General features: G+C 53.8%; 5 protein-coding genes across 5 annotated transcripts; 4 read left to right on the top strand and 1 right to left on the bottom strand.

The window, feature by feature from the left end:
- Positions 1–80: 80 nt before the first annotated feature.
- WHR41_05404 (uncharacterized protein) lies at positions 81–2,007 on the bottom strand (the record flags this gene model as incomplete). Its single annotated transcript, XM_069374009.1, has 3 exons — positions 81–1,655; positions 1,705–1,800; positions 1,852–2,007. 3 exons carry the CDS (start codon positions 2,005–2,007, stop codon positions 1,632–1,634), a joined length of 276 nt encoding a protein of 91 aa, XP_069229331.1. The 3' UTR covers positions 81–1,631.
- Positions 134–1,767, top strand: WHR41_05405 (uncharacterized protein). Its single transcript, XM_069374010.1, has 2 exons — positions 134–622; positions 681–1,767. Exons 1-2 carry the CDS (start codon positions 299–301, stop codon positions 1,509–1,511), a joined length of 1,155 nt encoding a protein of 384 aa, XP_069229330.1. The 5' UTR covers positions 134–298; the 3' UTR covers positions 1,512–1,767.
- An 84-nt stretch (positions 2,008–2,091) lies between the features above and the next one.
- WHR41_05403 (uncharacterized protein) lies at positions 2,092–5,470 on the top strand (the record flags this gene model as incomplete). Its single annotated transcript, XM_069374008.1, has 2 exons — positions 2,092–2,339; positions 2,394–5,470. Exons 1-2 carry the CDS (start codon positions 2,291–2,293, stop codon positions 5,468–5,470), a joined length of 3,126 nt encoding a protein of 1,041 aa, XP_069229328.1. The 5' UTR covers positions 2,092–2,290.
- A 326-nt stretch (positions 5,471–5,796) lies between these two features.
- On the top strand, positions 5,797–7,213 carry WHR41_05402 (uncharacterized protein). The gene is made up of 4 exons (XM_069374007.1): positions 5,797–5,930; positions 5,986–6,191; positions 6,248–6,562; positions 6,618–7,213. Exons 1-4 carry the CDS (start codon positions 5,911–5,913, stop codon positions 7,106–7,108), a joined length of 1,032 nt encoding a protein of 343 aa, XP_069229329.1. The 5' UTR covers positions 5,797–5,910; the 3' UTR covers positions 7,109–7,213.
- Positions 7,214–7,858: 645 nt separating this feature from the next.
- On the top strand, positions 7,859–11,308 carry WHR41_05401 (uncharacterized protein; the record flags this gene model as incomplete). Its single annotated transcript, XM_069374006.1, has 1 exon — positions 7,859–11,308. One exon carries the CDS (start codon positions 7,859–7,861, stop codon positions 11,306–11,308), a length of 3,450 nt encoding a protein of 1,149 aa, XP_069229326.1.
- Between the last annotated feature and the right edge of the window lie 681 nt (positions 11,309–11,989).

Genomic DNA, 11,989 nt, shown 5'->3' with positions numbered 1-11,989 from the left:
TAGGTATACCCCCGCCCCAAGGCAACAAAGAGAGCCGATCTTCGCTGCATTGTTCCTCCGATCTCGGTAGCAAGGCTGCGGGGAAGCTCAAGTGATGCGCCCTCGGCGATTGCAACTGTGTAGATCAAACAACACATGTAGTCGCAAGGCTGAGCGCCTTTGCCGACGAATACGTGTTTCTACATCTCTAAAATTATTTTGCAAGACTCAATCCACGTTTCGCTTTAGCTACACTTTTTTACACAGATTCTGCCTTCGAACTCGCATTACATACCCAGAAGTTCGTCTTGCAATACTCATGTCTACCAACGCGCATCCCCCACCAGCGAAAGGCGGCAAGATTCTCGTACTACCCGGCGACCACATTGGACCTGAGGTTGTCGCCGAAGCTCTCAAAGTACTCGACATTATCGAAGAACACAACGGCGTGAAATTTGAGAGGGAGTTCGACCTTTGCGGAGGCTGCTCATTGGACAAGCACGGCATTGCGTCGACCGAGGAGGTTCTGCAGAAGAGTGTCGAGGCCGATGCTGTTTTCTTTGGAAGCGCTGGAGGGCCGGAATGGGGTCATAAGCTGCCGAACCCTGAGAGTGGACTGTTGAGGGTTAGGCAGAAGATGCAGGTGCGTCTATTCGGCACAAAAGGCCTGGTTCTGGTAGAGCAGGTACTGACAGTAGCAGATCTTTGCGAATCTTCGGCCCTGCTACTTCGCCTCGCAATCCCTCATCGAGCGGTCGCCGATCAAGGAGGAGCTGATCAAGGGCGTGAATTTCATGCTCATCCGCGAGAATTGCGGTGGTGCGTATTTCGGCAAAAAGGTGGAGAACGAGGACTATGGTCTCGACCCTTGGGAGTACACGCGCTCGGAGATCGAACGCGTGGCGCGTGTTGCTGGAGCGCTGGCGATGCAGACCGATCCTCCGACACCCGTGACGAGCGTGGACAAGGCGAACGTGCTGGCCAACTCGCGAGTCTGGAGGAAGATTGTGACGCAGGTCTTTGAGAAGGAGTTTCCGAAAGTGAAGCTGCAACATCAGCTAGCAGACAGCCTGGCGATGCTGTTTATCACGCAGCCGACGAGGTGGAATGGAATCATTCTGACGGATAATACATTTGGTGACATCCTCAGCGATGAGTCCGGCGGGCTGACCGGATCACTTGGGTTGCTACCTTCGGCTTCCTTGGCAGGTGCGCCAGGCGGTCAAACAGGCCAGAATAGCGTTGGAGGTGCAAGAGGTCTGTACGAGCCAGTTCACGGTAGCGCACCCGACATCAGCGGCAAGGGCTTGGCCAACCCAGTGGCCCAGGTACTGAGTTTGGCAATGATGCTGAGATACTCGTTCAACATGTATCATGAAGCCGAAGTCGTCGAGAAAGCCGTCGAGAAAGTCCTGGATGCGAAAGACATTGGTGGGCTTGGATTGCGGAGCGGTGACCTTGGTGGCAAAGCCGGGACGAAAGAGATGAGTGAGGCGATCCAGAGCGAGGTGAAGAAGCTGCTGAAAGCGTGAAGAATCATTCAACGGATGCCGTTGGACGAGTATCGAAGATAGATGGAAATCGTGGAAAGCCTCTGATGAAGCGAGATAAGAGCCATTACTGTGGGTATCAAACATAATTTTACGAGGCATCTATGCCTTCTTGCCAGCCGCCTTCTAATCTACTGTCAGCTGAGATCAAGCGGTTAGATAATGCGTCACGTACAAGATAGCAGTCCTTCAGCAACATGAATTCTTTGGCGCACATGTCCTTATGCGCATTCTGATAGTTCGCCGCAATACATTTGCCATACACAGCGCCCTGAACGAGGTTAGTTTGCAGCTTCAAGTTGTGGCTTGCGATGGCACAAACCTCCGGCGAGCATTTGGCGGTCGCTTCTGCAAATTTCTCGATGGGTCTCGTACGGCCAGGCATGATGTGGTCAAGACTGTGATTCAGTGAGATGAGACGAGACGAGAACGAGTGCATTCGTCTCGATGTTCGCTCGTCCGCAGTGAATGATTTCATGGGTGGTTGGAAAAGGAAGGTCAAGCGGCGGAAGTGATCAACAAGCAGCAACGCGCGGGGAGGCGCGTCTCCTTCGGCGCATCATGTGAAGCTTCGCGTTTCTTGCGCCGAAACGCTTCAGACGACATCTACGAGCAATTCTTTGCCTACGGCCTTGGATTGGCATGCGATAATCTACCACCAGCATACTATCGTACCGAAATACACGCATGGAGCACCACACCCGATGACAGTGCCATACTCAAAGCGCGTGCGCCGGAAACCCATTGTCGAGTAAGCGCCTATGAATGGCAACGATGAAGAGCTGGCACTCGGGGAAATCAGCGACGATGGTATGTTCATATCTGGCCGAGCTCAATAACGGCATGCTGATACGATACGTCTAGATATCATCCTACTGGAGCAGATTGTCCGACGCGCGGAGGCCCGCCCACCGCATACCAAGATCAACTTAGCCCTCACGGATGCGTATAAGGCTGTATTCGCGGAGAAAGGCATAGACACGAGACATGACAAGGTCATCTTCAATTGGATACTCGTTACCAGCAAACGTTGCGCCAATGCTTTCGCAAGCGAGGGAGAGGTCAACTTTCTGGGACAACTGCACGAACTTTTGGCCACGAAAGGGATTACACTAGAACCGACGGACGCCGACGCCGAGAGCGAGCCCGATCAGGACTACAGTGATTCCATGCCCAATGGCCAGGATCGACCGAAAGGTGGACGAGTAGTTTCATTTGAGGAGCCCCCAGGCGAGGCGACATGGCCTAGCGAACCTTCAGAGGAGATCTATGGGCATACGCCAGAAGGCAAGGGGCTTTCAAAACGTCCTCAAACCCCGGGCCGCCCATATTACGAGCAACCACCGCTATCCTCAGAGATCGATACGGATGAAACAAGGCCATCCGAGACTGATCGCTATGATCCGCCGTCGTTGCGCGATACGTCGGATCCCGATGGACCTCCAGATTCGGGAATGTTTCACGCTACACTTACCGAGGATGAGCAAGCGTCTCAACTAGACGTGACCATGGGCGCATTCCTCACCACCAAAGATATTCGGACAAAACGGCGTTATCTACACATCTTGTATGATGCCTTTGTTGAGCAACTTGGTCGAGACGTACCCGCAAACGCCATTGCTGTGGCGCACGATGCACGTACACTCCTTCGTCAAGCTTGGGATCAATGGCAGCTGGCGATGCAGGCCAGGCGCGATGAGCGACGCCAAGAGGAAGAGTTCGAACGGATGGAGCGCAGAGCTGTCTGGTTCCGAAGTCTAATGTTGGCTCAGAAAAGCTTTGAACACTGGCATGCGCGTCAATTGGCCCTCAAAACGAAGACTTTCCGGGCAAGTCAATTGCTGCTAGCCATGCGCTACTTCCGGCGCTGGAGAGAAATCACCATCGAGAATAACCTCAAAGCACGGCAAATATTGATGCGAAAGTTTCTGGATAAATGGCGCCACCAAACGGTCTTCCGTCGGCTCATCAGCGATCAAGCGACAGCACGCTACGAGGAAAGGCTCGAGAAGCGGCTCTATCGCAGTTGGTTCTGGCAGTTCTGTTCCCGCAGGGTAGAAGCTGGACGTGAGCAACGCCTAGAACATCGATTGCTCTCTCACTGGCGCGAGAGCAGTCGGCACGTCCAAGCCATGACTGACCGGGCTGAGACCTTTATGTCCCATCGATTATTGAACGAGACTTTCTCTGCATTGCGTTTGCGCCTAAGTCAATTACAGCAAGCATCAGCCTCCGCTCAATCATTCTGCGATCGGAAAATTCGCTCTAGCTGTTTGGAAACAATACGCATACAAGGGCGGCTGAAGCCACTTGAGGAAACGATGACCTTGAGGGTTACATTGACATTGCAGCGGAAGGCTTTCAAGGTCTGGCATTTGCATCTCTCTTTGACTCGTCAGGCCGCCGAAGTTGATCGAAAGCGTGTACTTCATGACGCCTGGAGGAGCTGGAACGATGGGCTCCGAACTCGTGCGCTTGGGCAGCGTATCGACGAACGCATACTAATCGATTCCCTGTACAAATGGGTGCTTCAGGAGCGACTCAGTCTTTTCCGAAGAGCAGCAGATTCGCGTCTCCTCCGCCACGGGTTGTTGACGCTACATGGAGCTTTCATCGAGATAGAGGCTGACCTGGAAGAGCAAGCAGCGGCATTTGCAGTGCATCAAAAACGTCGCAGACTAGCTTCTACCATGATTCGTCTCAACATCGCCCTCCGACACCGAGAAGACGCGGAAAGAGCTGCTCTTGAGTTCGCCAACAGCCGCGCTTTGCCCGATGTACTGAGTGAATGGAAGGAAAAGACTAAGCATGCTCGGCAGCTGGCGGTGTGGGCGGCGGATGCGCGATGGTACTGTCTCTGTTCCTCAACCTTCAAGACCTGGCGGACACGCACTACAGAGCATCAACACCAACGTCGAAGGGATGCTTATGTACAGATCCGTGCTCGAGTGAAACGCAACATGGCGAGGAAATGCTTCACTTCTTGGCGGACGCAAGGCATGCAGATCCGGTCGATGCAACAGGAGGCCGAGCGTCGTGCGCAGGTCCGGCTCTTCGCGATAGGAACACAGGGTTTCGACCAATGGCGTGAGTTGACTGCGGAGCAACAAAATCGCAATCTTGAGGCGGTCGACGTCGATCGCAAGAGACTGGTGGCGTCAGTCTTGTCAGCGATGTCTATGAGGCACGCCCAGGTGCAGGATCTCAATCAACATGCTGTTGCATATCGTCTTGACACCAATCGAGCTCTTCAAGCCTGGGTCTGGAAACGCTTGGAATGGGCAAGATTCACCGCATCCCGAAATACCCAAACCGCCGAAGCGCTCCTTGCGCGCAACCACGATCAGCACGTAAAGCAAATGCTGAGGGTCTGGTTTGCCAAAGCTGTAGCGGCGCGCGAAGCCAAGAAGAATTCCTACGAGCCTTTCGATGAGCCCGAGAGCCCAAGTATCCGAGCTTCGCAGGTCAAGGAAAGGTCGACAAGTCGTTTTTCCGCTTCCAGACCGACTTCGTATACCCCGAAAACTCCAGCCTACATGCAGACACCATCACGCAGCAGAAGACCAGGTCGCTTGAGGCTCATACCAACACCGGCGCCGGGCACACCCTTTGGTCTCGACCCTGGGTACATGACAACTACCCCTGCCCCTTTGACAGCTGGTGGAAACGGCAGCAGCCCAATGGCAGGCGTTGTGCCTGGGCTGACGCCGCAAATTACACCCTTCTCTCGAAAACTCAGGGCGGGAGGGTTTGGGTCGGTGCCACCGAGCGCCCTAAAGACAAGTGTTTTCGGTCGGCCAGGCGCTTCAATCGGCACTGGTAAAAGTGTGCGGTTTGCTAAGGCTGGAAGGTTTTCGCAGAGCACTGCTGGTCGGATCGAAGATCCACAAGAGGATGAAGAAGGGGAGGACGAGCGGGAGTTCCACTTCAAACGTAGTTGAGAGCGAGTTAATCCAAGATACCCAATGTTATACGCGCTAGCCATTATTCTCAACCTCAGAAAATATCAGGAGTCCAAGAGTCAGCGTGGAAACGAATTCTGTATCAATACTGCACAGTCGATATGAACGGGATTAGTAGCCTTGACGGTTTCCGCTAACAGAGCATGGACGACGGACCAACGCACCGATGCGTTCGTTATCATGACGGCCAGATCAACAGAGATCTAGACCCCACTCCAAAGTAAGTCGAGTCAAGGAGCATGGGTTGTGATGTCGACATGAATCCACGGGCTTGACGTCACCGCGGCTATATGTTCATCCACAAAACGGCAATATGCATTGGTAATCAGGCACTCATTGCACATAATATAGCGAGTGTTGAATTGTTCAAAACAATCTATCGAGACAAATCATTGTATCCGACATATCTATAAGTCAGAATGGCACCGAAAATCTTTCTGTAAGAACAACTATGGGAAGGTGAATTCGAAAGAGTATGCTGACGAACAAATAAGCACCGGAGTCACGGGCTACATTGCTGGCGACGCTCTTTACGCATTGCACCAGAAGCACCCTGACTATGAGTATGCTGCGCTCGTGCGCACTCAAGACAAAGCGGACATTGTGAAGAAGGCATACCCCAATGCCCGGATCGTGCTCGGCGGTCTGGACGATTCAGACCTTCTGAGGGAGGAGGCTGCCAAAGCCGATGTCGTTTTACGTATGCCATTCAACACTACTACCTCCTGATTCATTGTTCGCTGAGTAACTTTCTAGACGCCGCCGATGCCTCGGACCACGAGGGTGCCGCAAAGGCCATCGCGGAAGGCATTCGCAGCGGCCACTCCAAGGAGCGCCCTGGATTCTGGCTGCACACGGGAGGTACTGGCATCTTGACTTGGGAAGACAGCAAATATGACAGACTTGGTGAATGGTCTGAGAAGGAGTACAACGACTGGACGGCCGTTGACGAGCTCACCAACCTGCCCGATGAAGCCTTCCATCGCAACGTGGACAAGCTCGTCATCGATGCTGGAACCAAGCACGGAGATGTGATCAAGACCAACATTGTCTGCCCTCCAACTATTTACGGTAAGCATGCTGTCCTTCTACTCTCGACGAATAGATTGCTAACACATCTGTTAAGGCAACGGGCGTGGCCCCGTCTCCGGCCGTGGCCGCCAGGTATACGAACTGGCCAAGTTCATCCTGACCAAGCAGTATGTTCCCATCATCGGTCCTGGCAAGGCCCGCTGGAACCACATCCACGTTGCGGATCTCTCGGACGCCTACGTACTCTTGGTCGAAGCTGCGGTGGCAGGCAACACTGACCCCGAGCTTTGGGGCGCCAAAGGTTACATCCTGACAGAGCGCGGCGAGCACGTGTGGGGCGATGTTTCCAGGAAGGTGGGCGCAAAGGCCGTCGAGCTTGGCTACCTCAAGGACCCAGAGGAGAAGGCTTTGAGTAAGGATGCCGCGATCGACCAGGCCGGTTTTGAAGCTGTCAGCTGGGGTCTGAACTCGCGTGGCAAGGCTGAGAGGGCAAACAAGGTGCTCGGATGGAAGCCGACCAGGTGCTCTATCGAGGAGGAGATTCCCGAGATTCTCAAGGCAGAGCACGCCCGTCTGAGGAAATAGATCCTAAAAATTGAGGTGCCAGACAAGGCACTCTTAACGAATGTGACTATCGAATTACGCAAAGCTATAGAATGCAAGATTGAGTTTATGCATTTGATATCAGAAGTTCGCTGCTTGCCTTTGCCAGATGTCTCCCACTACGATGTATGGATCATCGAAGTTTTTGAGGCACATTACTTCATGCAGAATGCAACATTGTGACTGCTGTGTTGCGAGAATTTGAGCACCGTACAGGTTAATCGGCTGAGACGGGATAATGATATGCTACCCGCCACCTTCACGCGTAAGGTCAACATAGATAAACCTAAAATGCCAGTGGAACCGTCTAGCGACGTCTCGAGACGTCTGCGCCCGTTTATAGAAAGATAGGCGTGCATGATTGATCATCATTCCAGTAACCCTAACCCTACGTGCCCCAAATCCGATGTCGCACGACTTTTGCGTTCTGCATGTGAATTGGTGCGGGAACGACAAACGAGAATCTTGCTACAAAGAGATAGCAATCTTTCCTGCAAATCACACGTTCTGACCCGATCTGACAATTACCACTTGGAAGTTATGCTTTGTTGCTGGGGTGTGCCTGTGAAGCGAACTCTATCTAATCGCCCGCTTGGTGGCGGTGCGGGTGGAAGACTCACCCCGCGATTTTTCGAGCGACTCATCCTCAGAACGTGCGCTTGTGATAATCACAATCTACAACCCCTCCCCAAAGTCACACGAGCCGTGTAATTGCTGCGCGGCGACGGCACCATGGGTTCCATCAACTTTCCCGCCGAGGAGGAGCGCGTCCTCAAGACCTGGGACGAGACAAATGCCTTCCACCGCCAGCTCGAGCTCTCGAAGGACAACCCGCCCTATGTCTTCTACGATGGCCCTCCTTTCGCGACTGGAATGCCTCACTATGGCCACCTGCTCGCCTCCACGATCAAAGATATCATCCCTCGCTACTGGAGCATGCGCGGTCGCTATGTCGAGCGTCGTTTTGGCTGGGACACCCATGGTGTGCCAATTGAGCAGATCATTGACAAGCAACTGCAAGAGGAGCTTGGTGTGAGAGGCAAGGCTGCAGTGGACAAGATCGGCATTTCTGAGTACAACAGACGGTGCAGGGAGATTGTCATGACCTACGCGAGCGAGTGGAGGAAAGTTATCGGTCGGCTGGGACGTTGGATCGATTTCGACAGAGATTACAAGACGATGAACCCGACTTTCATGGAGACTTGCTGGTGGGTGTTCAAACAGCTGCACAGGAAGGGTCTGGTCTACCATGGTGCACGTGTGTTGCCGTACAGTACCGCCCTCAATACCCCTCTCAGCAAGAGCGAGGCCCAAGAAGAGTACAAGGACGTGCAGGACCCGGCAGTCACTGTTTCTTTCCCTGTTCTGCCAGTAAGCGAGCAGCCAGAGTCAGTCCGATCAAAGGTCGAGGAGGCCCTCAAGGCGGCTGGAAGCGATGAGATCAACTTTGTCGCATGGACGACCACACCCTGGACATTGCCCAGCAATTTGGCACTTTGCGTTCACCCGGACTACGAGTACCTCCTTGTGCATGACACCGAGAGTGACAAGCGTTACCTCATGCTTGAGGCTGGTCTCAAGACGCTTTACAAGGACCCGAAGAAGGCCAAGTACAAGGTTCTGTGGAAGACGAAGGGCTCTGACCTTGCGGACTGGCGCTACAAACCTATCTTCAACTACTTCATAAGCACCTTCGGCGAGATTGCGTTCAAGGTTCTACTCGACACCTACGTCAAGCAGGATGACGGTGTGGGTATTGTCCACCAATCGCCCACATTCGGTGAGGACGATTACAACATTTCGTGGAGATACGGAATCATCAACGGCGACCGACCGCCGCCTTGCCCGCTGACTCCGGGCGGCGAGTATACCAGCGAGGTTCCCGATTTTGAAGGACAGCACGTTAAGGCCGCCGACAAGAACATCATGAAGCATCTGGAGACCATCGGTAGACTGGTCCGCAAGTCACAGATTACCCATAGATATCCCCACTGCCCGAGATCGAAAACGCCTCTTATTCAAAGGACCGTTCCCAGCTGGTTCATCAAGGTTGAGAGCATTGTACCACAGCTTCTTGAGAACCTTGGAGAGACGCACTGGGTTCCTTCGATGGTCAAGACTGGCCGTTTCCACCAGTGGCTGGCCTCTGCTAAGGATTGGAATGTTTCCCGTAACCGCTACTGGGGTACTCCGATGCCACTGTGGGTCTCGGATGATTATGAGGAAGTTGTATGTGTTGGATCTGTTGCAGAGCTGAAGGAACTCTCTGGCCACCAAGGCGAGATCAAGGACCTTCACCGTGACTCTGTAGACCAGATCACCATTCCTTCGAAGAAGGGCAAGGGTCAGCTCAAGCGTGTCGAAGAGGTCTTTGACTGCTGGTTTGAGTCAGGAAGCATGCCTTACGCCTCATCGCACTACCCCTTCGCCTACCCTAACTTTGATGCCTCCAACCCCGACTCTGGCATGTCTCCTACCGACGGCCCCGGCAAGGAGCTCTTCACTAAGTTCCCTGGTGATTTCATCGCTGAAGGTCTGGATCAGACTCGTGGCTGGTTCTACACTCTCTCCGTTCTCGGCACTCACCTCTTCGACACTTTCCCCTTCAAGAACTGTGTCGTCAACGGCATTGTTCTGGCTGAGGATGGCAAGAAGATGTCCAAGTCGCTCAAGAACTTCCCTGATCCCATGGTTGTCATTGACAAGTACGGCTCGGATGCTCTGCGTCTGTACTTGATTGACTCACCTGTCGTGCGTGCTGAGCCCTTGCGCTTCAGCGAGCAGGGCGTCAAGCAGATTGTTTCCGGTGTGCTCCTGCCTCTGTGGAACAGCTACAACTTCTTTGCACAGCAGGCTGCGCTTTACAAGAAGAACACTGGCACTGATTTTGTCTTCGACCCGGAGATCCAGAAGACCAACACCAACGTCATGGACCGCTGGATCCTCGCCTCCACCCAATCTCTCCTTCAATACGTCAACGCCGAGATGGAGGCTTACAGGCTCTACACTGTCGTGCCGAGGCTTCTCAAGATGGTCGACGACACAACGAACTGGTACATCCGCTTCAACCGCAACAGGTTAAAGGGACAGGTCGCCAAGCCTACTGGACAAGCAAATGGTGTTGTCTCTGACGAAGAGGGCAACGACACTCTGCACGCTCTTAACACTCTTTACGAGGTCGTCGAGACCCTTGTGCGGGCTCTCGCACCTTTCATTCCTTTCCTCTCCGACAACATCTTCGAGCGCCTGGTGCCTCACCTCCCTCCCTCGATGACTGAGGGCAAGGACGTCCGCAGTGTCCACTTCCTTCCTTTCCCGACAGTCCGTGAGGAGCTCTTCGACTCTGCTGTGGAGCGTCGTGTCGCTGCCATGCAGAAGGTCATCGAGCTCGGCCGCCTGTGCCGTGACCGCCGTACTCTGTCGCTCAAGACTCCCCTGAAGACCCTGGTGGTGGTGCACCAAGATCAGCAATTTCTTGACGATGTCCGCACTCTCGAGGGCTACGTCCTTGAGGAGCTCAACGTCCGTGACCTGATCCTTACCACTGACGAGAAGAGCTACGGTGTCGAGTACTCCGTGCAAGCCGACGTCAAGAACCTCGGCATCAAGTTCAAGAAGGACGCCGCCAAGATCCGCAAGGCCCTTCCCAGCCTCACGGGCGACCAGATCCACGCTTTCCTCGAGACCGGCAAGCTGACCGTCGAAGGCCACGAGCTTCTGGCCGAGGACCTCCGCGTCAACCGCGGCCTCAAAAAGAGCCCAGAGACCGAGAACTACGAGCCCGGCATCGAGGGTCAGGTCATGGTGCTCCTTGACTCCTTCGCCTACCCCGAGCTCGCGCAGGAGGGTCTCATGCGCGAGGTCCTCAACCGCGTCCAGCGCCTGCGCAAGCGCGCTGGTCTCATCCCAACGGACGACGTCAAGCTCGCCTACACCGTCCTCGCTTCCAGCCCAAGCTCCGAGGCGCAGACCGACGAGAAGACTGGCGACAAGGCCGCTTCAGCCGAGGCGTCCAGGCTCGAGAACGAGAGGGTCATCGAGGAGATGTTCGAGCAGCAGGCTGCGGCTTTCACTAAGGCTGCTAGCAAGGGTGTGATCAAGGATGACGGCAGCGCGGCTGTCGCTGAGGAGGAGACTGATGTCAAGGATGTCAGGCTGCTGCTGAAGTTGCTGAAGGTCTAAAGGACTAGATGCTTTCGAGATGAGTTTTACATGAATAGACGAAGAATCAATAAAAAGATTGTTTGAACGTAAGCATGTCCCTTGCCGTTGTCTGTGGTGATTATTCCGCAGTAGTTGTAGCTTGATTTCTCTGGCAGCGGAATGTCACTTTAGTGATCCTTGCATTGGTCGTGGTCTTTTCGCTTCAAGTGTCAGTTTAGTCACTGTTGCGATCTTCTTTCTTCATCCGTTTCTATTTCCGGAAGAGGCCAATTACTCAGGAACATGATGAACACGTCCAGCCCACATCGTAGCAAGGCCTGATGGAATATGTTGTGTTTGGTGAGGCATTGGTGGGGGGGTTTGGGGAGGAGTGAGGCTGGGTGGCATGGGTTGGGGAGGGGTTGAAGTTGTCTCTGTGTATAGGTACAATGATTACAAACAGGGCTTCGTCTCTTGTTGCGATGTGTCTGCGATCCTGGCGGCGGCGGCACCAGCTGTTTGAGGTCCTTCGACATTAATTCTTGACGCCGGTGCCTCACGTAACCTTTCTGAGTGTCGTTCGGGACTCAAGTGTCTAAAACTCCCTTCCGTGCATTCTCGACCGACGAATGCCTGAAAAGGTCTCTGCCAATGTTTTGAATGACTATACGACTTTTCATCTCCAAACCGAAGTTTAATTGAGGCCTGATGGTTTAGTGG

Source organism: Cladosporium halotolerans (genome assembly GCF_011745625.1).
Source record: "Cladosporium halotolerans strain TM138-S3 chromosome Unknown Sca15, whole genome shotgun sequence".
Taxonomy (NCBI): Eukaryota; Fungi; Ascomycota; class Dothideomycetes; order Cladosporiales; family Cladosporiaceae; genus Cladosporium; species Cladosporium halotolerans.
The sequence above is the reverse complement of the archived record's forward strand: the minus strand, read 5'-3'. Positions and strand labels throughout refer to the sequence as shown.

Coding starts and splice junctions, on each gene's coding strand:
- WHR41_05405 (XM_069374010.1), top strand. CDS start 299: ATGTCTACCAACGCGCATCCCCCACCAGCGAAAGGCGGCAAGATTCTC. Junction 623..680: donor GGGTTAGGCAGAAGATGCAG/GTGCGTCTATTC, acceptor TGACAGTAGCAG/ATCTTTGCGAATCTTCGGCC.
- WHR41_05402 (XM_069374007.1), top strand. CDS start 5,911: ATGGCACCGAAAATCTTTCT. Junction 6,192..6,247: donor CAAAGCCGATGTCGTTTTAC/GTATGCCATTCA, acceptor GTAACTTTCTAG/ACGCCGCCGATGCCTCGGAC. Junction 6,563..6,617: donor CTGCCCTCCAACTATTTACG/GTAAGCATGCTG, acceptor ACATCTGTTAAG/GCAACGGGCGTGGCCCCGTC.